A 23,762-nucleotide genomic window follows, 5' to 3' on the forward strand; every position below is an offset into this window, starting at 1 on the left:
AATCAAATAATCATGACAGACAGTATCACACAGTTGCTCTACATGAACACTGCTGGTTGAAAGGTACACTGGTAGGCCACAACATGTCAGATTTTCACTACTTTTCTACAGCTGAGAGTTTTGCATTGTTGCATCTTTGCTTTGACTCATCAATAAGTAACTAAGGTTACTAGCAACTTATCGAAATCTGTGTGTTTGTGTTTTTTCACGTCAAGCAAATCATAATCTGGCAGAATACAAATATTACATGACATTCAACATATAGTACATACCTGCTGCGTGATGTGTAAAAAGAGTGAAAATGACCATGAAGGTTTTTCATGTCAAATCCTACAACGTGGAACGTAAAATGCATCTTTTTTCAAAAAAACTTCCAGTGTAATTTTCTTACTATTGTTCCTCGCTGTTTCCTTCTATACAACTTCTTAAATCTGCATAAACTTTTATACATGTTTGATTGTCGGAATCAGAGCGGCTGCCTGAACATCAAGCCAGAGAGACACTGTCACCCACACAAGGCCTTCAAATCCTTTTCCCACAAGAAAAAAAAGCAAACATTGGATCCAGCTGTTACTCGAATTGTGATGGATGACAAAAAAGAAAAAGAGTTTGAGGTCAAGACTGTTGTAAGCGAATGCGTCGGTGAGTCAGTATCTGATGGAAACAAGATTTGTTGATAGAGCAACTTAAATTACCCAGTGAACCTATGTGGGATCCTACAATGTTTCATGCATTTATCACGACAAGGCCAACCTAAATGAAACATGACGTGCGTGTTGGCGTGTATGTGTGTGTATGTGCGCACGTGTTAACAAATTACAAGGGAAAACACAATCATGCCATGACATTGCGACAGACAGCAAGTTAAAGTGTTAACCCCCTCCTTCCCTGAATAGTTGAAAACAGAGTGAAGCTTTTTAAAAAACAGCTATTAGTTTATCATCATTTTATCATGATAAAAAACGCATAAACATCATAATCATATCCCTTTTCTAAACAAGATAAATTTACTCTATGCTATCGAAAAGAGCAATGGGAAGGGAAAGTCACTGGTTGTGCTGAAAGAAAAGTGCACAGCAAAAAAAAAAATCACTGGTATTTTATTGCAAAAGTAGTTAATAACTAGCCTGGGTAAACCCATGCTCATCTCATCTCATTCCAGTGAGATTCCACTTCGCTCAGAAAGTTAGCATGGCCACCAAGACAAAATTTTCGCCTGAGATAGGGAACCAATCACAGAACAGGGAGGCGGGATCAAGGCGATGACGACCACAGAGCGACTCTGTTTACATCCAGCATGGCGGCCACAGAGGTGCAGCAACCGTTTGAAGCAGTAGTAGATTGTGTGCTAAATAAATTGGAAGGCAAGCTCACTTTGAAAATAGAACAAAAACTTGCGCTGAATTTTTCCTTCATAAAAAGGAGGTGTTCACGCTGCTCCTTAAAGGCTTTGAATACGTCATCGTCTATCGTTGATATGATTGGCTGTAAGTTTGTCCAGTTGTGTACAGAAGCATTTGATCGACATTTGTTGATCCCGCCTCAAATACGAGGAAATGAACGGTTCCTCGCCAGACCCTACCTCAATCTCACATGAGATTGAGATGCGGTCTGGTGTTAGCCAGGCTAGTTAATAACCAACATCCATCATTAATTATTGACCATCAATTATTTTGTTAATGTAAGTGGGAAAAATAGCTAGTTTTCTGTTGGGTGAACCAAACCAGCAGAAGTGCCAGTTGTAACCTCCCCTCCCCATTGCAGCCCTGCCACTCAGCTCCATCGACTTTATACTCATAGAGGGAAAATAGTGTTCATTAAAAAGTGCATCATGAATATGTTGAGATTAATAAGAAAAGTAAACCATCTTTTTCATCATAAATAACACTTTTTTCATCTAATATTCAATAAACCTCTTATTATACAAGTTGAGTAGTCACATGATGCAAATCTTCCCCCTGTGATCTCACTAATATCTGGGAGCGACATTAACACTTCCTGAAACCTGGAAGCTGCAACCCACCCGATACAAACAGGACTGTTGGGTCAAATCTAGAAGGACGATCAAGGAAAAGACTGCTAACTACAGCCACTGAGGGTACAACATATGAAAAGTGACATCAGGACAAGGCTTGTAATGCGCCATATTATAACACAAAATGTTTGCATTTAGCAGTTTGCCATTGCAAGGTACAGCATCTCGCTCACACAGTGAACTCCAAGATGGCACATCTGCATTTAACTGCCATTTCTCATCAGATGTTAAGTGTGTCAAATTAAGTTCACCTGACATATCACTCAACCTGGATCTGACAGAAATATAGATGTCTAGAATTCAATTAACATATATGAAGGATACTTTTTTAATTGAATGCAGGCCAGATATTAAGTAATCTCACTATTCATGTGTTGTATCTTCATACTATAAATGGCTGATGAGAACATTCCCTTCTTGGTCTTCTGCCTAGTGTCAAATCAGGAGGAAAATAAATCAAAAAAGAAAACCTTAAATGGTCGAGAAAACCACAACTCCATCCCTGCCCAATGACAGACCAAAGCCTTCTTCCTCAGTGACTCCAGGGTGTCAGATGAATTTGGAGTCTACTGACGTTTGTTCCCATTCGCTGATTAGCAAAGCACTGGGTGGCTACAAACTAATAGAACTGACATTTTCCAGACTGGTGTGCATATTTCCAACACTTTCTAAATCCATAAGAAAGTAACTAGTCCACTCTTAATTCAGAGGAGCAGAATTCAGTCACACTGAATCAGTCTTTGAGTCACTGGGCCTGAGTGGACTCTGCTAGGCCACACTAAGCCTTTTCTCAGTGACAGGACTTCATCCCGGTCAAGTATGGCGACTCTTGTCGGCACAGGCCCATCTGCTGCTGCTGCTCTTGATGATCTGGAGCCATGCCGTCGACAAAATCGGGGACGGGTAGCCCTGAGAGTATCATGACTGACTTATTCCAAATCATGAAAGTGGGTACAACGGGCAGGAGGAAGGAGATTTCAAAGGTGTGAATGTGCTGGGAGTTCATGGCATCATAGAAGGACAATGAATTGTTGTCATAGTCCAGCAGGACACCCAGCCGCCTCAGCTGCAGGCTTGCCTCCACCAACATCTCCTTGCCATCATGGCGCATCATGAAGTTGTTGTTGCAGCGTGAGAACACCCATGAGGATGAGTTCTTGCCACTCCATTCATTTTTTGGAGCTGATTTGTAAGCCACGCCGATGGCATACCTGCAGGGAAGGAACATTTTGGAATACATTAGTGATCTGAAACTAATGTCCTCCTTAATGCAGAGTAAAACGACCTCGTGTTGAGGACACATAAGATAGGCACGGACCTTTTGGGTCTTTCTTGCATGAAGAGGTCTACTTAAGAACCAGTTAGTGAAAAAAATATAATTAGGATAAGAGTATACACTGTGTGTGGTGAGTGTGTGTTTGTTGCATGCTTGTGTGTGTGTGTTGGGTTTGCATAACAGCCTAGATTTAAACTCCCTAAAGAAAGATATTTCAGTTTACCAAGCCTCCTTGCAGGCTTATATAATTCACTCACGTGTGTGTATATGTGTGTGTGTTTCTCACCATGTGGATGCTCCCAGCAGTACCTCCCAGTAGTGGCACCCGCTGTCAATGAAGACATTACCAGCAGCACCATAGGAGCCTGTGCCGCTGAAACGCTCTGGGGTGTGGCTCTTCTTCAGCGAGCTTTCGTCCTTCTCCATGGTCAGACAGTCGTTGGAAAGACGCAGCTTCTTATGGGCTGTTTTTGGGTCCAACTTGAAGGGCTGGCCTGTGAAGATACAGAATTTGATGTTTTATTAGAGATCTGTTACTGTGTTCTGTCATTTACTGATGCTCATCATTATCACCAACAGAATCACTATCATTACCATCATCATTATTTTGCAATCATGCTGGTATTGGACTTTTATATACCCCCTAGCCCAGAGAAAGCAAAGGGTTATGGTGAATGTAGTCTTAATTTAAATTTAGAATTTAAAAAGCTGTAAACACGATACGAAAAACATGAAAAAAATCAATTTATGAAGTTGATATGGTGTACTTGTTAGCAAACAGTTAGTTATTTACAATTTTAAAAGACAGAGCAACATTTGTATTCATGTGGAGTCATGCCTCTGGATACCCAGTAAATGTAAGTCCAATATTTGCTCTTATTAGCTAAATTCTACAGCTAGTCACTAACTTTGCCTACTGTGTGGTGCATAGTCAAAACAGCTGCATGCTACAACTGAAAAAAGGTCTGATGATAGCAGTGAGACCGAACCAAAACAATGAGCTTAACATTAACATTAAAACGCTTGTTTACGCTCGTGTAGAGCTGAGGTAAGGTGCAGAGTTTGGTGATAACTCTGGGTGAATGACTCATTTCACATTACACTTTACAGATTCTTCATTGCTACTGAAATATTGATAACTGTGGCTTTAAGAAACTACCCTAACCACAGTGTAATTTGTTTCCAGTTACTATTCCAAGGTAGTAGATTAAAATGACATTGACGAAAGTTGCTAAACTTGTGTCACCTGTGTCAATTTCATTTTATGTACTGTCTTGTCTATTTTTTCAAGTGTAAAAGGGCAGAGGACAATACAAGATCAGAATGTGAAGAAGCTAAGAGTAAAAAAAAGAGATTATATTCACTCGGAGCAGCAGCAAAAGAGGAAAAATAAATAGAAAGTGGGGTGAAAGCGCTCACAGTGAACTCAAGGAGAGACAGAAGAGGAGAATGTTTGAAATACAAGGGTGAGAGAGTCTAAACTTCAAAGCCTCTCACAGCCTTTGGTAAAAACATTTCAGAAGCCACCCAGCATTCTCCGCCGTGCCTCCCATCACACAGACTTGGAAATTAGCTGAAGGAAATAGCCTTCACTTCCACTGGAGAAGGTATGGTCGGGGCTATTTTGTTGAAATGCTGCTGTCCGGTTGCAACAATTCAATTTGCAGTGACACCAGTAATTTGGGTGTAATGGGTGGAAAATTGAGAGGGTAAAACTGGGTGAGTGACAAAGAGAAAGGAAGAGAGGAGTTAAGAAATGAGGAGGAGAGGGGAAGTTAAGGGGATAATATGAGGCTGAAGATTCTGCACAGTATCTCTCTCTCCCTCTCCATGTGTGTGTAGGCTTCTTGGAGGTCAGCCATGTCCCTTCCAGACCTGACATTTAACTGTGACACCTCTCATCTCATCTCTCAGCCTCCCTGAGCCTCTCACGGCTTAATGAGCACCACAATGAGGGCCTCAACTCCTCCTCCTCCTCCTCTCTCTCTCTCTCTCTCTATCTGTCCTTCCCTTCATCTCTCTTCCTCCATCCTCTCATTCTCATCCTCTCTATCCTTTCCCCTCTCTCACACACTCCCCTCCAATAATCCGCGTGGTGAGTGTGTGTTCCCGCTTGTGGATATGAGACGACGAGGCCAATGTGCTGCTGGCAGCCAATTACATTAATGCGCTCTCTTCTTTGAACTGCTTATCGCTGCCAGCGCAGCCATTTCCAAACACTGGGGCTCTGTCATGCCTTTCCAGGGGATGACTCCTGAGAGCCTGGGCTGGGCCCTAGGTTGGGGGAGGGGAGACACACGTGACGGTAGAGGACAAGCAGACACACACACACAGAGCATCAACTCTGGCCTACACACAAGCAGATGTATGGTAAGTGGCTGAGTGGAAATGTTTTGAACAATTGCCAGAAGAACCATTTGGTGTGGTAGGAAAGGCAAAATGCACGTTCACCGCAGAAAAGAACAATGGCATATTTGCCACAATCTGGGCTGAATGGCAAAGTGAACCTCTTTTTCTCCACACAACCTCCAGTGCATTACCGTCTGCAGCTGCTAAGCACTGTCACGTGATGCTGCAAACTGTATATTTAGATGAGCAACCTTTTCTACTTCCTGTTTTGAGGAACGTGCAAGCTGTGTCCACTCCCAGAATGATTTCTAAACTCATCAGTGGTGGAACATAGCAAGGTACATTTACTTAATACTTGTATGTTGTATTGTAGTAGTATTGTATGTTGACGTACTCGCAATGTAAAAAGACAAAAAATTGAGGTACTTGCACTTTAAAATGTATTCTATCTTAAACTTCTGCTTCACTCCATTTATATTACCACTATAAGTCAAAATATCCAGTAGATAAAGATGTTAACATTTGCTTGAGGTTGCTCATAGTGTAATATATCAGCAAGAAAACCAATTGAAAATAACAATATATTACATTAGGTGCCTGTAGAAAACACACACATACAAATTACACTCAGCCAAAAAACTGTGATGACACTATCAATCTCTGTGTCACACACATTAATACTTCCACACACATACACAAATACACACGCCGGTGTTTTCAGCAACTACACCACATGAAATAAAGACAGGACAGGATAATGGAACAGCCTGTCACACTACTGGATTTCTTAGCAGCGTGTGCGATTAGTCTGCTTTCCACCCTGCTTTCCACTCTGCTGTAATACGGTAGTAATTAGAGATGTTTCCAACTGTCTGCTGAGGTGATAACCACTCTCTGTTAGACTGCCTTGAAGCAGTGCATTGTTACAGACTGGGAAGGCTTCAATAGAAACTTGTAAAACACAAAAAAGAAACCCTATCAAGAAAAAAAGAGGGGAGAAATAAAAGGGAGCTACTGTTGGGGGAGTATTTATAAAAAGCAATTTCATTCCAACTTCATTCTGCTGTGTCCTTGGTGAAAGACTTGCAGTGGGATATCATCTTGGTAATTGACTTTATTTCAATTCAATCAATTTCTCTCACACTTAATTTTTTTTCTCCTGGCTCACGTTCTAGCTGAGGAGTAGATTGAGCTGCCTCTGAAATGAGGGAGATGGGGAAAAAAAGATCAATTTTCTTGCATAACTAAACAATTACTGCAGTAGAAACAGCAGCATGAGGGACACAGAGTGCACTCTTGACACATCAGTGATCTAACACAACCTTCTATTTTTTCACAAGTTTCTATGTCCCTGTTGAACTTGCAGATAATTGCATATGATTAAAATGCATGGCTGCATGCCACTTGGCTTCTAATTGACTGATGTATACCTAATGTGATATGTAATCCAGCAATGCACATTACTGGCCAGAACACAGATTTACACTAGTGTGATTAAAAATGCATCAATCATGTCACATGGCTGGGGACGTCATGGAGGTGCACAGTATGAGTTCTGGGAAAGTACATGTATCACATCTTTCTTCTCATCACGTACACCGTACTGTTCCATTTTTTGGCTTTTAATGCAAACATTTGAGAATGTCCTTGTGTAGTAAAAAGCAAAGACAAAAGGAAATCCCTGATCTTCCCCAACTTCACCCTTTCACGAACTTGGTAGAATCTTCATAGAAAACAACTGGGAAAAAGGCTTTTAGGTCTGTTCAGACATCCTATGCAATTAAAAGAAACATCTTTGGTAAGAACATTTTTGTAAAGACATGTAACCCCCCCCCCCCCCCCCTTTATCAAAAGTAACAATCAATAAAGATGTAAATATACTAACTTTATTGCAGAACCCCCCACCCCTAAATGTGTCTGATTCCTTGGTGGGGTGTGGAGCTTTCGGCTTTTTAGAGCTCAAAATTAGTCACGAGGAAAAACAAAAACAAACTGCAAACCAACTGGCATCTTAACTTACTCCCAATCTTTCTTTCCACCTGCTGGCACCCTCACTTGCTTAGTGAATGGTGGATCATGCTTTGATTGAGCAAACACATCACATAAATACCCAAAAGCCAAATGAAAAAGCAGTATCCTTGTATGATGTTGCACAGTGGAATACTGCATTTGTTAAATCTCAGCAGCTCTAATTAGCTTAGTAAACATTTTCCAGGCAGTCCACCTAAAAGATGAGAAATTGTGTTTTTTAATTGATATAGGCTTATTAATGTACTGTATAAACCACCTGAATGATGTAATATTTATTAAAAATACTGTAATGAAAGTTAAAACTGTCTGGAGCTGCTTCATTGACAGATGAGAGCTGAACAGGTTCCTATCCTGGTTAATAGTTATGTTTTTAAAGTTTATGGTACAGTTAGGTCACCTAGGAGTTCAATGCCCTTTGTTCTATGAGACTGTAGATATCAGAAATAAAAATCTGAGACAATGTACCAAATGCAACATTAGATACTATCCGTCTTTGCTGTCATGACAGTGCCTAGCAACTTCATAGTGATGACAACACTCAAGGAAATGCCTGTACCTGGCCAAGAAACCATCCAGCAACTAACCATAAAAACACATCGCTTTTACACTTCAGTTTTCGTATGTATTCAGTGAGCTTCATAGGTGCTGTTTCCCTCTGCTTCCAGTCTTTGAGCTAAGCTAACTGTCACTTGGTTTTAGCCTCATATTAACTAGACAGTTCTGTGAGTGGTAGTGATCACCTTATCAAACTCAACTGGAAAGCAAATAAGTACACATACCAAAATATGAAACTATTCCTCTAAGCTTTAACAGGGATTAAAGCAAGAAAAGATTTGTGAGCCTGAAAAATTGTCCAGGAGGAAATGTCTACAATGCACTGAATTAAGTATTATATGCTCTATGCCTGAAATCAGGCATGGTGCCTGAAAGCTTTAACTCTATTTAAGCAATGCTCAGAAAATGATGTGAAATTTCTAATGCCTGCTGTTCGATTTGGATAGAAGTTCCTGAATTATTAAGATTACTTAATGTTCCTTCATTCTGATTCAATTTTTTTCTGTCCTACTCATTATAACATCCATCTTTGCCTTTATCTCTCTGCTCTTATGTTCTGTCCTCCCCTTCTCTTCTTTTGCTCTTCACTCCTCCTTTGTCATCTCATAATCATGATGTCCTCTTCCCTCGTTTCCTCTCTACCTCCTACTGTTTACTTTAGGGACTGTGTGGTACCTTTAGACCTGCCACCAGAGATACATACCGGGTAAATATTATTGCAGGTCCTTTAACAGGAAGTAAAGAGTAAAGAGATATGTGTGGTATGTGATCTGAGAAATACACACGCACGCACACACACACACACACACACACACACACACACACACAGGGGTATTTGCAGAGTCCCTGCTTCTTACACACAATATCGACACCTACAATAGTTTACCAACAGAATAGTGAACATGATAAAGTCAACAGCACAGTGTTTGACTGTCAGCACAGTTGCTACCTGAAGGAATGCTACTATGCATTCAGATTAGCTGTTTAGCTTTTCAGATTTTTGTTTGGACACAAACAATATGAACACTCAAATAAAACTCAACAGCCTAGTCTTCACATGCAAACAACATAACTTCTATGAAAAGACATATCTGAGCCTGGATTTATCTTGGTAGTCCTCCTAATTCACACCATCCCACAGCCCTTATACTACAAAATAAAAAAAGTAGATGTTTATATTTGGAGGCTTTGTACTGTTGGACAGCTGCAAATGCCAAAGCGGGATGCTAGAATCTCACTGCAGGGCATCAGGGGTTGTATAAGCACATAATTACACATCAGACCAGTACTGGGTGTGAAGATTTTTTTGCAAGACAACAAAGTGTATCCTGATTTGGCCCTTTTTAAGATAATGTGACATATTTGGGAAATCTGGGTGATTAATCATGGTTTACATTCCTTGAGGAAAGCAAATATCCGTGCACACATGAATGCAACCAGGAGAAATGCATATAATATTAAAATCTTTTCATTTTAAGCAGAGGAAACACACAGATGCTAAAAACACATTGCACAATATACTGTAAGAATGGACAGCCTCCATTAACTGTAGTTCAAATTAGTCTTTTCTCTGTCCTAAATGAACAAATAACTTGCCTCTCCAGTGCAACTTTGTTTATTGTTGATGTGAATTCATTACTGAGACAGACAGCCAATTAGAAAGCATAAACAGGGCATATTCTAATAAAAGCTGTATACCTTAATGGGGGTTCTTGTATTGTCAGCCTCCATTTTAATAAGTTGTGATGAAGCTTGGATGCAAAGTTAATTCAATTTCACAATTATGAATGCGTAAAAAAATAGTACTTCACATACAAATATAACAATTGTTATGTTGTCAGCCTGAATATGTCGGTTTTGACTTTCTAATGTCAAAATGATTGGATACATACTTGCATTGAAATTAATAAGAGAAGGCCTCATTATTTTTTTTTCATACCATAAAATCAAGGCATTTATTTTTACATTGACTATTAAATAAGGAGGATGGAAATTTAAAGTCATTGACGGACCTAAACCAAACCTGGGTGAAACCTGAAAAGCATTAGCTTTATGAATAGAAAACAAAAAACTTTATTCTGTATTGGAATAATACGATTATTATTTGCCTGCATAAAGGCAGCTTCTTCCCCTGTGCCTTAAAAGATAGATTTATAAACTGTAACTGGACTGCACTATGTAATTTCGTCCATCTGTGTGCATCACTGAAGCCTGGACTGTATTAATGGGTAAAAAGCAGTGGATTGAGGGCACTCATGTCTGCAGACACTCATCCCTGCAAAGAGCTATTTGGTGTCTTCAATTCGCTCGACACTCTCCCTCTCTCACTCTCAACCTGTCTCCTTTCATCCACTTTAATACTCTTTCACTCTCTCTGTCTGTTTGTAGGTTTCTCCCATCACTTTAGAAGACAGATATGTAGAAAACCTGGTCACAGTTCGCTCTGATGTAAATGTAGAAGTATGGTAGCAGCAGTAAGAGGTCACAAACACTCAATTTAACCCCCTTCTTCTTCATCATACGTAATTCATGCGTGTTTCAAGAAGCTGTGACTTATTTCACACTTTAGCGTCTAACAGCACAGTGATACTTCTAACAGTGGTGTGCGGTATTCGTGTCACCGATCACTTTGAGCAACTCCGGGTTCAATGAGTGGTTTCACTGGAGTGAGCTTAGCGTGACCTAAAAAGTCTGTAAAAGCCTTAAGACATCACAACATGATTTAAAATGTTGTTTCAATCAAGCCAACTCAACTGCACGAGACAGGACTGCTGTCGATGTGTGAAACCATTAAGGCGCCAGTATGCTCCATCAGAAGTGCTTGTTGGATGGTAAAATGACTTTGGAAACCTTTTCGACCATTTCTATAACTTTCCAAAATGGAAAACCTGACATAAAGACTCACTTCATGCAGTGATTTGCTACTGTGTTGAGGTGAGAAAGAAAGCAGGGTTTGAATGTTTTTCTCAAGCACTCTGTCTCATTTGTTGAATCCATATCTTTCAAAGTTGCTCTCTTTTTAGTGCCAAACTCCCTGTTTTTGTTTCAATCCTTCCACTGCAGAAAAAACAGGAAAACACTGTCCGGTGAGAAACAAAGAGATTTTTCTTTTAACTAAAAGACTAACTGTGGGAGATATCCACTTTATTTGATAAACTCAGACAGCTGAAGCCTCATATTATCTTCAGATAAGCTTTTAAGTACACTTTTGGTCAAAATGAGGACTGTGGATTTTTCTCCTCAACATTGTAAGCGCATTTGGAGGGGATTTTCTAATGGTCAGTATGAACAAGAAGGATGCCAGCATAACATGTTTCAGTTATCAGATGGTCACCAGATGGGATTGTTGTTTTACGACAGACTTGAAAAATTGTGGCCCTGTCATTTAATATTCCTGGTAACCATGATATACTATTCCATCACCTCTGCTGCTGTAAAATACAGTTCACAGAAGTGTAACTGCATTTGGCCTTGCTCATATGTTTGGCCAGGCAGCTTCAAACAAAAGTTCTTCCAGGTGTCTCCATACTTATGCTAAGAGGGGTCCTTGAAAGCAGAAGCTGTAGCAACAAAACACTGTATTGTTTGTCCTTTTCCTGTCTCTCTGCCTTTCTATCAGATAAACACACACACATGCACACATTTACATGGTTTGTGTACAAATGTGGAAACAAACCCTCAGCTCGTGTACATCTGTATGAGACTACAGTAAGTATGCCTGACCTGTCATACCCTCTCCTCGCCGTGAGGAGAGTTTTGACATCTTGAAATGAAAAGCTTTACCTCTGGGATGAATTGATAGATGGCACTGTCATGGCAATTTTGCATTTCCACTCTGACGAAGAGGAAAGAGACAAGGATCTCTTACAATATTGTCACACTTTAAAAGTGTGCACACAGGCTCAGCATTTGTGTTAGACAAAGAGCGAAGAGACAGAGTGAAACACAAAAGCCACAAAGCATTTCATCACTCTCAGAAGTAATTAAAAACTACAGCTAGTCCATGGTCTGTAACATATCATGTTTCTCTTTCCTAGGAAGCTTCTTGCATCCGCTGAGAGGCCTTTGATACATTTTATATCTACTGGGAGAGGCAGACTGGACACCTTATCACATTTTATTATCTACACCTTTAGCCTTGGCTTTTCTGATTCAATTATTCTTTGTTCACAATCTCAGTGACTAATACATCTTTAACAGCAGAAGCTCTCTCAGTTAAAGAGTACATAATTAAAATTCAGAACAATCAAACACAGTGCAAATTAAACAATGACAATGTACTGTTTAAGCAGACGTGCAATTAGAGATTTTCAAATAACTTATGATTTTCTGATCATATGTGTTGTATGTGTGTTTTCCCTTACAGAACAAAGGGAGGGTGAGAGAAAGTGGCACCAGAAGAGGACATCATATGCCATAGCCAGGGGTAACAGAGGACAGTATGCCAAGTGAGGGGTTAGAGGGACATACTGGATGAACATGGAGAGTTTGAGGCCAAGACAAGACATTGCATAAGAAAAAAACAAGCCTGCATCAAAATCCCTAATTTATTTCCTCCACTTTATTCCACCATTCGTACCTGTTTTTTAATTAAATGCTGTATCCTTTGAGCTCAAACTACAGATATTTGTTGACTTCTATTCTAGCAACACCTGTGATTTCAGACAAAACTAAAAATTGTATCAATAGTATCAATCTTTGTATGTTCACAAGTTTCAGTGCAGCAATGTACTTTATAAAGTTGGAAAACTAGGAGCAATGCACCTGTGCTTACTGGTATGGTGTCATGTTGACATAGTTTCCTACATTCAGATTAGTTTAACACATATGTAGTGCAGCATTTGGGGTGCACTTAGGAGATACTCTTTTGAACAGACAGGGTTGTGATGCATGACTTCTCCAGTATCTGTGCTACTTGTCACTGTGTTCTTTACTTTGCAAGCCGCTGCCTGAAATATGATGAGCTTAGGCTAAAAACCCCCAGAGCCTCTCATCTTAAAAATATGACAGCTAAACCCTCCAATCTAGCCACAGACAGAAAGAGAGACTTCAAGTGCAAGCAAAGAACTTGTGGTTCTGAGCTCAAAAGCTCGTCACTATAGCTAGTACAGCAGCAGAGTCTGGAGAGAAACCCAATAAGCCTGTCATAGTGAGATATTTGTGATCAGTTTTGTTGTGACCCATTTTAATCTGAAAACACTCTGCATGGCTTCACCAGAATAGATGAGAGAGGCACTTTAATCTGAATAGCAATTCCTCAGAGAGAAAGAGGGAGGAGAGAGTGGGAGATAAGAAAAAGAATGAATGAGGAACAAAGACAAAGAGAGAATATGTGAACAGACTGACAGACATGTGCACAAACACACATGGTGCAGGTGCCACAATGAACACCACACAACCTCAATCATGGCTAAAAATATTCAATGCTTTGTGTTGTTTTGAAGGCTTGTCTGAACCATTACAGTAGAAAGAAACGCTTGTTGCCAATCACAAGCTCAAAATCTCAACCAAACTTTGCAGTGGGTGGACAAGTATTTCCCCCTTGTAGAACAGGCTGCCAGAGAGGAGGACAGAGGGACATTATCTCTCAATATTGTTTTAAACTACTACTGAATATTCTAAACTTTAATGTGTTATGGATGGATGGTAATATAAGGCATATGTATGGTGTTGTTTTACATGTTAGGGTAACTTTTTTCTAAAACTCTAGTTCATTGCCACTTATACAATATTGTTTTAAAATTTGCCTTCATGTTAAAGTCACAATACTATAGAGAAAAACAAATGTGCATGTCATTTACTCAATTAAATTGGAAAAAATAGAAACCAGCAGCTCCCAAAACTCTGATCAAACTGCTGAACAAATATAGATCAAGATTTCTGTCACTGCCTTGCCTATTTCTTATCTCAAATGTTTTCACAAACAAATGTTAGTGTACTGTTTAGCTGTACTTTGAGAAAGCTTGTGACCATCTTGGAAATAAGCATAGCCAGAACAGAGAAGCTCAGATAACACCACACACAGAGGAAGTGTTGCTTAATTCTTTGCTCAGGTTGCCATTCATTATATCTTTACATAACAAATAGTAAATTGGGTTGACATAGAGTGAGGCTGAATATCATTAATTGAATTTTTAACATATGAAGTTTCTTCTGGCATTCATGTATTTGTACAAGATGTACACTAAAAAAGATATGGTATGAGATGGAAAAGGGTACATAAGATATATGTCTTGTCCAATGTTCATAATCGATTATAATCGCCAATAATCTTCCTCTACATGCTTTGATGGTGCAAAGGTATCTATATCCCATGCTAAAAAAATTACTGATGAACTGATGAGGAGTCATTTCTTTTCATGAAGTGGGAGGCTTATTTAAAATAATTGAATTGACCTATAATATGGCAAAACTAGAAGGAGTATATGTAATTGCTTGTCTTAATTTTATGCACTTGGTTTTAACTTTTCTATTTATTCCTTCAGTCTGGTTGGCAACATCTTTTTGATCCAAATGTCACAGAGCTGAAATTAATTGACAGAGAGAAGTCAGTGAGACAGACACACAAAAGTGAGACTGAAGCCTTCAGTGTATCAAGTGCATCCAGGGAGGACATCATAAATTTAACCTCAATTGAGTGTTATTCATAATCTGCCCAGTAAGACAGAGAGCCATAAGCATCAGTGACAGTGAGCTCCACATACCCTGCTCTTCACCTCTAAACACTCCCCGGCTACATGTCAAGCGCACATCACACTGAAACAGTAATCCACTCTAATACCATATAAAAAAAGAGTTTAAGTACTAACACGCTCCATGGAAGTCTGGAAGACTTTGAATGTGAAGGGATGTTGGGGGCACAGATTCAGATCAGAGAGGTTGGTGATATATAATGGCTTAAAATGTGTTCGCTGCACTTTAAAGTGGCAGATGGCTGCCTTACACACAGGGGCAGGACAGGTGTACACGGCAGAGAGGAGGCAGAACTCTTTTTAGCGGCCTCTGTTGACTAATTACAATAAAATATATGTAATTGGTAAAATGAACATAAAAAAGGACAGAATGCAAAGTATACTCATGTGTCCAATTAGCTTGTAACAATGTGTTTGCCTCACAGGAATTTATAACATCCACCAGAAAATAATCTTGTTGTTAGTCTTTGACACTACAAACCCCTTTACATAGTGGAGTGCATTTGCATCACAAGGCATTGTGAGACTCCAGGTGATGCAGAGCTGACCAGTGAAATTAAAAACTTAATCTGCAATAAATTGTAACATTTTGACTTCATACCAAGAAGTTTAGTCTTTACCTGCTGTTGATAAAAATCTGTGGAGGATAAGATCAACTCCTACAGTCTCTCTTTTGTATGTACCTTGCCTCCATAATTACGGATACAATGGAAAATGAAGTGCTGCTTGGCAAAAATTAATAGAAATGATTGGAGAATGTCGCTTTTTATTCCCTGTCTACAAACAAGCAAGCTACTTGCTAGTTTGCAAGCAAAGGTGCTCCTTCAAGCAAAAGCAGAGTTTCTCTTCTAATTTGTCACACTTGTATGTGTTCAGACAATTGTTGATTCTAATGTAGCATCAATTGTTACAGTAGTATTCATACAGAAGTCAAGCAGGCTAAAGCGAGTGTTATACATTACATGTCTTCAAGTACATGAGGGTCCATGTGGTGCAACATCCATGTACTTCATATTTGTTATGATGTGGCCACTAAGCTACAATCAACAAATGCTAATCCTCCAACTGGATTTCAGAAAGTAGTATAAACAGAGCTACTATGTGTCTGTGGTGTCTGCAGCTGTCCGTATCAGCCAATGTGCGCATCCGCTTGCCTTGCCAGTATATTCTGGGCTTTACTCTTGTAGTTAGTTGTATTTCTTTTGGTATGTGCTTGGTTATTAGTCTTGAAGCTGGTGCAGAAATGTTCAGATGATGATTGTCTATGAGACATGGATGCCATTAAACATGCCAGACAAACTAAAGGCTTTTAAAGCAAGATTTTGGTGAAGAAGTCACATAAATAACGGAGTCATGATAAGGGATCCTAGTGTGAGTGAGTCCTGGGTTGGCCATCCCCCTTTCCTCTAAAAATACCAGCTAACAAGCATATTACCAAACAATTTCAGCTGTTTTCTAGTAGGTCTGGCCCATCAGTTTCTAGCAGGGAGCTGACCCTGCTCTCAGGTCCATTTAGAGAGGGAGTGAGTGAAAGTGTAGAAAGAGAGCGAGAGAGCGAGAGAGAGAGAGAGAGAGAGAGAGAGAGAGAGAGAGAGAGAGAGAGAGAGAGAGAGAGAGGAAAATCATCCCTCAACTACTGCAGTTTCCCACACACCTATTTTTCCCAGCAGAGTGTATCCAGATTACAGTTAATCCTAAATGCCACAGCAAGACTCCTGACAGGAGCTAAGAGGAACTGGCATATCATCTCCACTTTAGCTTCACTGAACTAGTGCTGCAATTTAAGACTGATTTAAAATTTTATTGAGCACCCTTGAGGCATATCCTAAATTAGCTATACCACTAGGTTGTAACCCCATATGTGCCAAAGCTGAGCCTAAGATCCGTGGTCAAGAATATTTTAGATGCCTGAAGGGTTGCTGGACTTTCTGCCATTTTATCATTCTTCCTTCTTTTAAAAATGTACATTAAATGCCTCATCTTTTACTAGAAATAGTATTTATATATTTGTTATACTGTGCCTTTGTTTAGCACATTTTAGCAGAGCATGTTGTGGTAAACATTTTTATAACATTATATTGAGTCCATATAAGATGTCCTACCCAGCATCAACATCTTGTCCACATTTGCTTTGTTTTGCTTTCTTTCTATATTCTTATTTACTGAGTGCTGTTACAGGGACATATAAGCACACAGAAGAAAAACAGTTCAAGGGCAGAACAAACTTTTGCAGCCTAAAATTCAACTTCACTTCAGTGTGAGGGGAAATAACAAACAAAGAAACAGCTTGAAACAGGTAGAGAAAGTGTCAATTAAACATCTTCTGAGTGCAAAAAAACTGCATTCACCTTGTAAGAGAATAAACTACAGTAAATGTGCCAGGAACAATACAGAAGCAGAAAAGATGTCAAAAAGACAGCTCCCTCAGTGACTCTCACTTCTCACTGCAAAAGAAACTGAAAAACATTGAGTAAAAAATGAGCTGAATAACAGAAACAGAGGCGCTACCTATTAAAATAAAAAAAATAAAAAAACCTTTTGCTGAATTTGTGCAACATTCCACAGAAGCTATTTCTTTCAGTCTGAGGCAAACAGCCTAGAGTTATCTAAAAGCCAAAATGCTGCAACAGAGGTTCTGGTGTTTAGAGAGACGCATGTTTAATCCATGCAATCTGCACGGCAGTACGAGTCTAAAAGTAAAGATTTTGCACATCTTAACACAACGTGACAGATGCGGAGGAGGGGAAATAGATAAAGGAAAAGCTCTCATGTGCACCGTTACGGAATTCTGCAACTAGCACATCTTGAATGAAAAGAAACAGTAATGACATTTTCTAACTCAGATCACAGGATTCAAGCCAAACCACAGAACTTGATGAAAGTCCTGCTACCAAACTTTGTTGAGACCTTTTTTGTAAATGGAGCATGCATACATACTATATACATGCAAAAAGTCACTATTCAATATATGAAGTCATTAAGACTACTTGACATGAGACCTTATTGTTGGCCATAGTAACACACAGAAAGCTTGAGAGCTAAATTATTGTGTTTATATCCACATATTTACTTCTCTTTCTAGATGCAGCTGTGAAATCAGCAGCATCCTGATACATCAATACATCATGCAGGGGAAGATGACACCTCACCTTCTGGAAAGCATGACATGACTAAAAACAAATAGTTCTTTATGATCCCTCTAAAAGGTATTTATTTATGTATAGATTAAACTCATTCAGGGAAGCTGTTATAAAACATGTGATTAAATGTTTTGGATGTTTGTGAAAGAAACCTGAAAGATGTCGTGTTTTCATACACCTCTTGCTGACTTCTGGACAGAAAATTGAACAAGTAAGATGGAAACCAAAAGCTATGTTATTATTCTGCTCCTAATCAAAATCAAATCTAAATTCGATCTAAATCTGCTACTTATTACTCTACTCATTCATAAATAAAAGATAATCCCCCAGGAAAAGCTTTAGGCAGTGACAGTCTGTGCAATAGTGTGCAGAGGAAAACATGTCTTTAAATTACATCAAATATCAAAAACAAAATTAACATTGCTTGTAAATATTCATAGGAAAGCAGGCGTAAGTGTCACATGTGCCTTCACTTACTATTGGTTTTGAGGCGGGCTGGCTCACTGTTGCGGCTTCCTGCCTGGTTGATAGCCTTGACAAAGAAGATATAACGGGTGCCACTCTGCAAGCCATGCACCGTGTAGTGGTTCTGCTTGATGTTAGGTACGATCATCCAGCTGTCGGCCGAGTTGTACAAACCTGGCAGATCCACAGAAACACAGAAACACAGAAACACACACACACACACACACACACACACACACACACACACACACACACACACACACACACACACACACACACACACACACACACACACACACCAGTATCAGTAACCAAGTCCTGCTAATGCTCTCAGTGTAAGCAGTGTTATGGTGAACCCTACTGGGAATCTTTTCAGTGATGTTCTAAACAGCAAAAACAATTCTACCCAAAATTCAACTGGACCAGTGTGTTATATTTTTCTGAAAACATCAAGTGAGTCATCAGACTGTACAAATCTCAGAGACCATATACTCCTAGATGTTATGCAACATTTATGTGTACATACTGATCCATTCCATTACCTCTCCATCAGGTTTATCATGGCATGCTCCCCAGAGGGGATATTGTGTGCTCATGATGCTGAATCTATACTCCATAACAACAAGGCACTTACACAATATGACACGGGAATGACTGTAGTAAAGTGCCTGAGGGCAAAAGAGTGTGATAGCCTTTAATGCTGGAATGTATGGAAACTTGGGCAATGCTAACATGACCCCAATTGGTGGGCGCTTTGATTCAAAGTGACTTGCAGTAGAGGGTTAGTAATGGCTGGGTTAGCACTGCAGTCACCTGCTTCTAAACAGTCTTTCCAGCCCCTCAGCTGCAGCAGACTGTGAAGGATAAAAAGGAAATCTGAGCTCAGGGCTGTGGAGAGGAATGTGTCCAAGGGGGCTTTTTTTTATGTCAAGTGTTGTGTGAAATAATGGTGATGAAATGGGTTTTGTATTTTTCTAATTTAGAAACTGATTTTCAAGCACATACCTTTTGACATGGGGTGAGTGGTGTGCATCAAAGATGGAGGCTTTGTTGTGAAAGGTTGTGTGGAGGACTGCTGTTTATTTCAATCAGATCTTGCAAACTTGACATTTAGCTAAGTGTGGTGCTACTGCACGTATGCTTAATTTGGATGTGTCAAAAAACAAACATGGTGTGAAATATTGCACTTCCAGTGCACTGACTGTGCTTTGCACAGATGTTATTGGCATAGTCATCTAGGACGGGACTGACTTGAGAGATTGATCAACATTTCAGACTTCAGAGCATCTCAAACCATAGTAAATCTATGTGTTAGTTAAATCTTGAACTTCACTAACAGGGTGAGTAATACTGTCATGATGTGCCAACAGAAAACCAAACAGAAATGATGTTATTAGAAAATATTTGTGAGGCAGCTTTCACAAACACAGGCTGACTACCAGGCTTTAAGTTTCTCTTTGGATTCAGATCACCTGCCTAAAATATGCTGAACACATTCAAATCCTCGGTTGCCAAAACAAACAGAGCAACTTGTTCAGTGGCACCACACCCGAGGTTAATAGTCTTTAGAGTTGAAAGTAGAATAGAAAATCTTTTCATTGTCTCATCATTCCTCCCTCTGCAGATTTGCAGGGAAATAAAAATCCTGAAAGGAAGAGAGCTCTCAGAGCCATGCCTTGCTCATACCCTCTGTTAAGGATGCGTTGTGAATTATTGAGCAAGATGGCAACAGCATGCATAAGTAATAGCTGAAAGTCTGCTTGTAAATATAAATACTTCACGGGACGCAAATAAGGCCTTTAAAAGTGAGGCTTTAAGAATGGATGAAGGGAGGGAACTCTTAAAGTTAGAGTGAAGGCTGCGTCTTTACGTATTTGGCAAATTCCACAAGCTTTTCTCAGACAAAGAAAAACATGTAGTGAGTGCTTTCATCTTCCTTTAAGATGAGAGGAAAAGAAAAAGTGAGTAAGGGACCTTCTTTACACAGCGCATGGCCACAATCTGTCTTGTACACAGACCTTGCTGGTAGATTAAACTGCATTTTATTTCAGTCTGGTCTTACATATATACATCCAGTGTCAACATTGAAATCCTATTGCTGTTTTCCTCACAAATGGTAAGGATGTTATTCTACTGTGACAGCTGCCACCCACCTGTCGTTTTAGCCGCATCTTGTAGAAATTAGGGAGGCTGCGATGTTATATGTGCTTTTAAGAAGAGATAAAGGAGAAAGACGAGGGCGAAGGACTTCTTGCTGCTCTCCTTTTTTAAAGCTTTTGATCTCTGTAGCACCTCTCTCTTTTTGCTAAATCAAATTAGGTCAGTACACAGCAATATGCTATCACTACTTTTGCCACTGAAATGGGGCTTTCTGACACGAGCTGTGCTGCTTTGGAGAGCATTGTGACTTCAAAGTGAGGTGGAACACTGAGCCAATGTACCACAGCAAAAAGAAAAAGAAAAGGGAAACAGAGAGGAAATAGATCGGCTTCTGTCTTGCATCCAGACATATCATGTGTGTGTACAGCACGTGTGTCTGTTTGTGTCTTTGTGTGTCACTCAGATGAGAGGGGCACAGAAACAGAAAGTATCTTGGGAATGGATGAGGGTTTGTCTTTGATGATGCAATATAGAGTTAATGGTGATTGTGTGTGTGTGTGTGTGTGTGTGTGTGTGTGTGTGTGTGTGTGTGTGTGTGTGTGTGTGTGTGTGTGTGTGTGTGTGTGTGTGTGTAAGTAAGTATTAATTTCTCCTGGAGGAACAGACTGTGCGTGTGCGAGAGAGCAACTGTACATCAATAAAAGAAATATAGTACAGCAAGTTCACCTCAATCTATCTTTTGGTGCAGAACTAACTTTACTGAATCTACTGCTGTCTGATAACCTTTCTGCAATGACTGAAAGAGACAGTGAAGGAGAGAGAGAGAGAGAGAGAGGGAGAGAGAGAGAGAGAGAGAGAGAGAGAGAGAGAGAGAGAGAGAGAGAGAGAGAGAGAGAGAGAGATTTAACCAGGGCTGCCCTAGTGCACACTGTGATTTTGCGTTTCACCTGTGATAATCATGTTAGTTCTTCACCACAGGCCAGTGCCTATGAATATACATGAAAGACAGATGGTAGGGAGGGTCAGCAAGTAGAGTTTTCGTAGCTTGGTTAACATTCAAGATTCCCAGAAAAAAAGTACAGATTGGCAATAAAAACTGAGGAAAAATGGATGAAGTCATGTGGAGGTGTTGAAGGCACAGCACAGTACAGTAAGTAAAAGTGATTCAACTGAGCAATGCAGACATGATGGTAAATGGGGTTATTGACAATCAATGAATTGTTTGTTTTCTGATGAACTGATGATGATCATGACATTAGTAAATGTTAGACTATTAGTAGACTATTTTCTAAACCTTGCAGTTAAGTCACTATGGTAAAGTGAGATAGGACTAAAGAACTACAATTATTAACTTATGTTTGTCTTTCATATTTCAACATTTCAACATATGTTAGAAGACTGTCAGGTCAGCTTTGCATAGAGACTGAAAAGAAGTTGAAACAGCTATCCTGGTTTCATCCTAAAGGCAGTAAACCCTGTCTTCCAGCACTTCTAAAGCTCACTAATTAACAAAAATCAAAGTGTATGAACAAAAAGTGACTTCTTGAAATCTTGTCATCACTGCAAGCTTGTGAAGCAACTTGAAACTCCAGCATGTAAGTGCACTTTCTGAAATGTGGAACTTACGCTTTAAAATGATACATATTAAATGTATTTTGAATGTATAATAAGACAATTAAAATCTCTAAAAGTATACTGCATGTTGTTAAGTTACACTTTGATCAATTGAATCTGTATCACCAAAAAGAGACATAACATTTCCACATATCTTTTTCTCTTAGTGACATGTTATCGATTAAATGATTAACTTAGATGGACATACTGTACTACATCAGCATTACTGTCTGGAATAAGAGCACAACCTCAAGAGGGTGTAAATCAACAATGATAGATCACATGGAAGTCACATAGTAACATTTTTATTTCTATATTGATTTATCAGCCATTACACTTGACTATTCTGTTTTAATTTCTGTTGTTTTGTGTATCCCTGATGTCTTTTTCTGCCTTTATTGCAGGCATCAACATCATAAAACCAAAGCTGGCAGACTACAATATGTGTGACTGTGTGTGGAAAACAGAGGAGAGAAGATTAACTGTGACATCTGGTCAGAAAGGCAGACAGAGTGAAAAATATTGATGTAGAAGTGCATGTATAACAGGACAGAGGTGTGTGTTGGTTGGCAGATAAACAAGCAGGTCAGCAGCACTATACACTATTACGCAACTTCCAAAGGCCCAGTGGTAGAAGCAACACAATTACAGTGCAAGACATCTTTATTTGTGATGTTATTTTGCTATTTGACACTGCTTATATTTCTCCATGGCATTTGGTTTCACTTGCTGACTCTATTTTGTGCTGCTGTGCTTGGATGATACTGCCAGGCAGGGTTCACAAGACCCCGCAACCCCCTTTCTCCTTCTCCTTGGAGGGCAAGGCTGAGGATGAGGCCAGGAAAGAGAGAAAAAGAGAGAGACAGGATGGCGCTCAAGTGGGAGCATTTAGCCACTTGGAAAGTTTGTGAAAAATGTGATGGTAAAAACTCAAGTGGCGTGGCAAGCTAAATGGGTTTCTCTCTTTCTCAGTTTCTCCTGTGAATCTCTGAGGACTCTGTGGCAGCACACTGCTGAATATCTGAGTCACTCAGTCTATCACAGCTGAAATGTATCCTGATGTTTCAAATGGCTGCAGCACTTGAGTTGCATGGTTAAATGGAGAAATGTCAGGCTACACGGAGTAGAGAAGAGATGATGAAAGGATAAAAGTGGGAGGAAAAGAGTAGAGGGCCACAGGTGTTCGTGTGTACATGTTTGAGTGTGTACGATTATGTACATTAATTATATCGTCTTCAGTGAGTGGAAATTTTCATCTCCCCTACGTAACCATTATCCACTCTGATTTTCACCTGTCCTACCATTCCTCTCCTCCTCCACAGCAGCCTTTCTATCTCTTCATCCACAGAGTGATGGTCAATAAGCTGATTAGCTGATGGGGGCCAGAGTTTTAGTAAGTAGCCAAGCTTAATCCTGTCTGTGAATATCAGATATTTATCATAGTTCAAATTTGAAAACATTAAAGAGACTCATTTCTACTCAGTTATGTTTAAATGATTAAAGCT

The 23,762-nt window shown here is 39.6% G+C and overlaps 1 protein-coding gene across 3 annotated transcripts in view; it reads right to left on the reverse strand.

Moving 5' to 3' along the window:
• Positions 1-2,772: 2,772 nt before the first annotated feature.
• mid2 (midline 2) overlaps positions 2,773-23,762 on the reverse strand; it is an 87,284-nt gene continuing 66,294 nt past the window's right edge. For all 3 annotated transcript variants that reach the window (XM_053323465.1, XM_053323466.1, XM_053323464.1), the window contains 3 exons: positions 18,556-18,717; positions 3,598-3,805; positions 2,773-3,246 (listed from right to left, as the gene is read on the reverse strand). In XM_053323465.1, the coding sequence (XP_053179440.1) occupies positions 2,826-3,246; positions 3,598-3,805; positions 18,556-18,717 (791 nt within the window). In that variant the 3' untranslated portion in view covers positions 2,773-2,825. The remainder of the gene's footprint in view (positions 3,247-3,597; positions 3,806-18,555; positions 18,718-23,762) is intronic.

This window comes from Scomber japonicus, chromosome 8 (genome assembly GCF_027409825.1).
Source record: "Scomber japonicus isolate fScoJap1 chromosome 8, fScoJap1.pri, whole genome shotgun sequence".
In the NCBI taxonomy this organism is placed as follows: domain Eukaryota; kingdom Metazoa; phylum Chordata; class Actinopteri; order Scombriformes; family Scombridae; genus Scomber; species Scomber japonicus.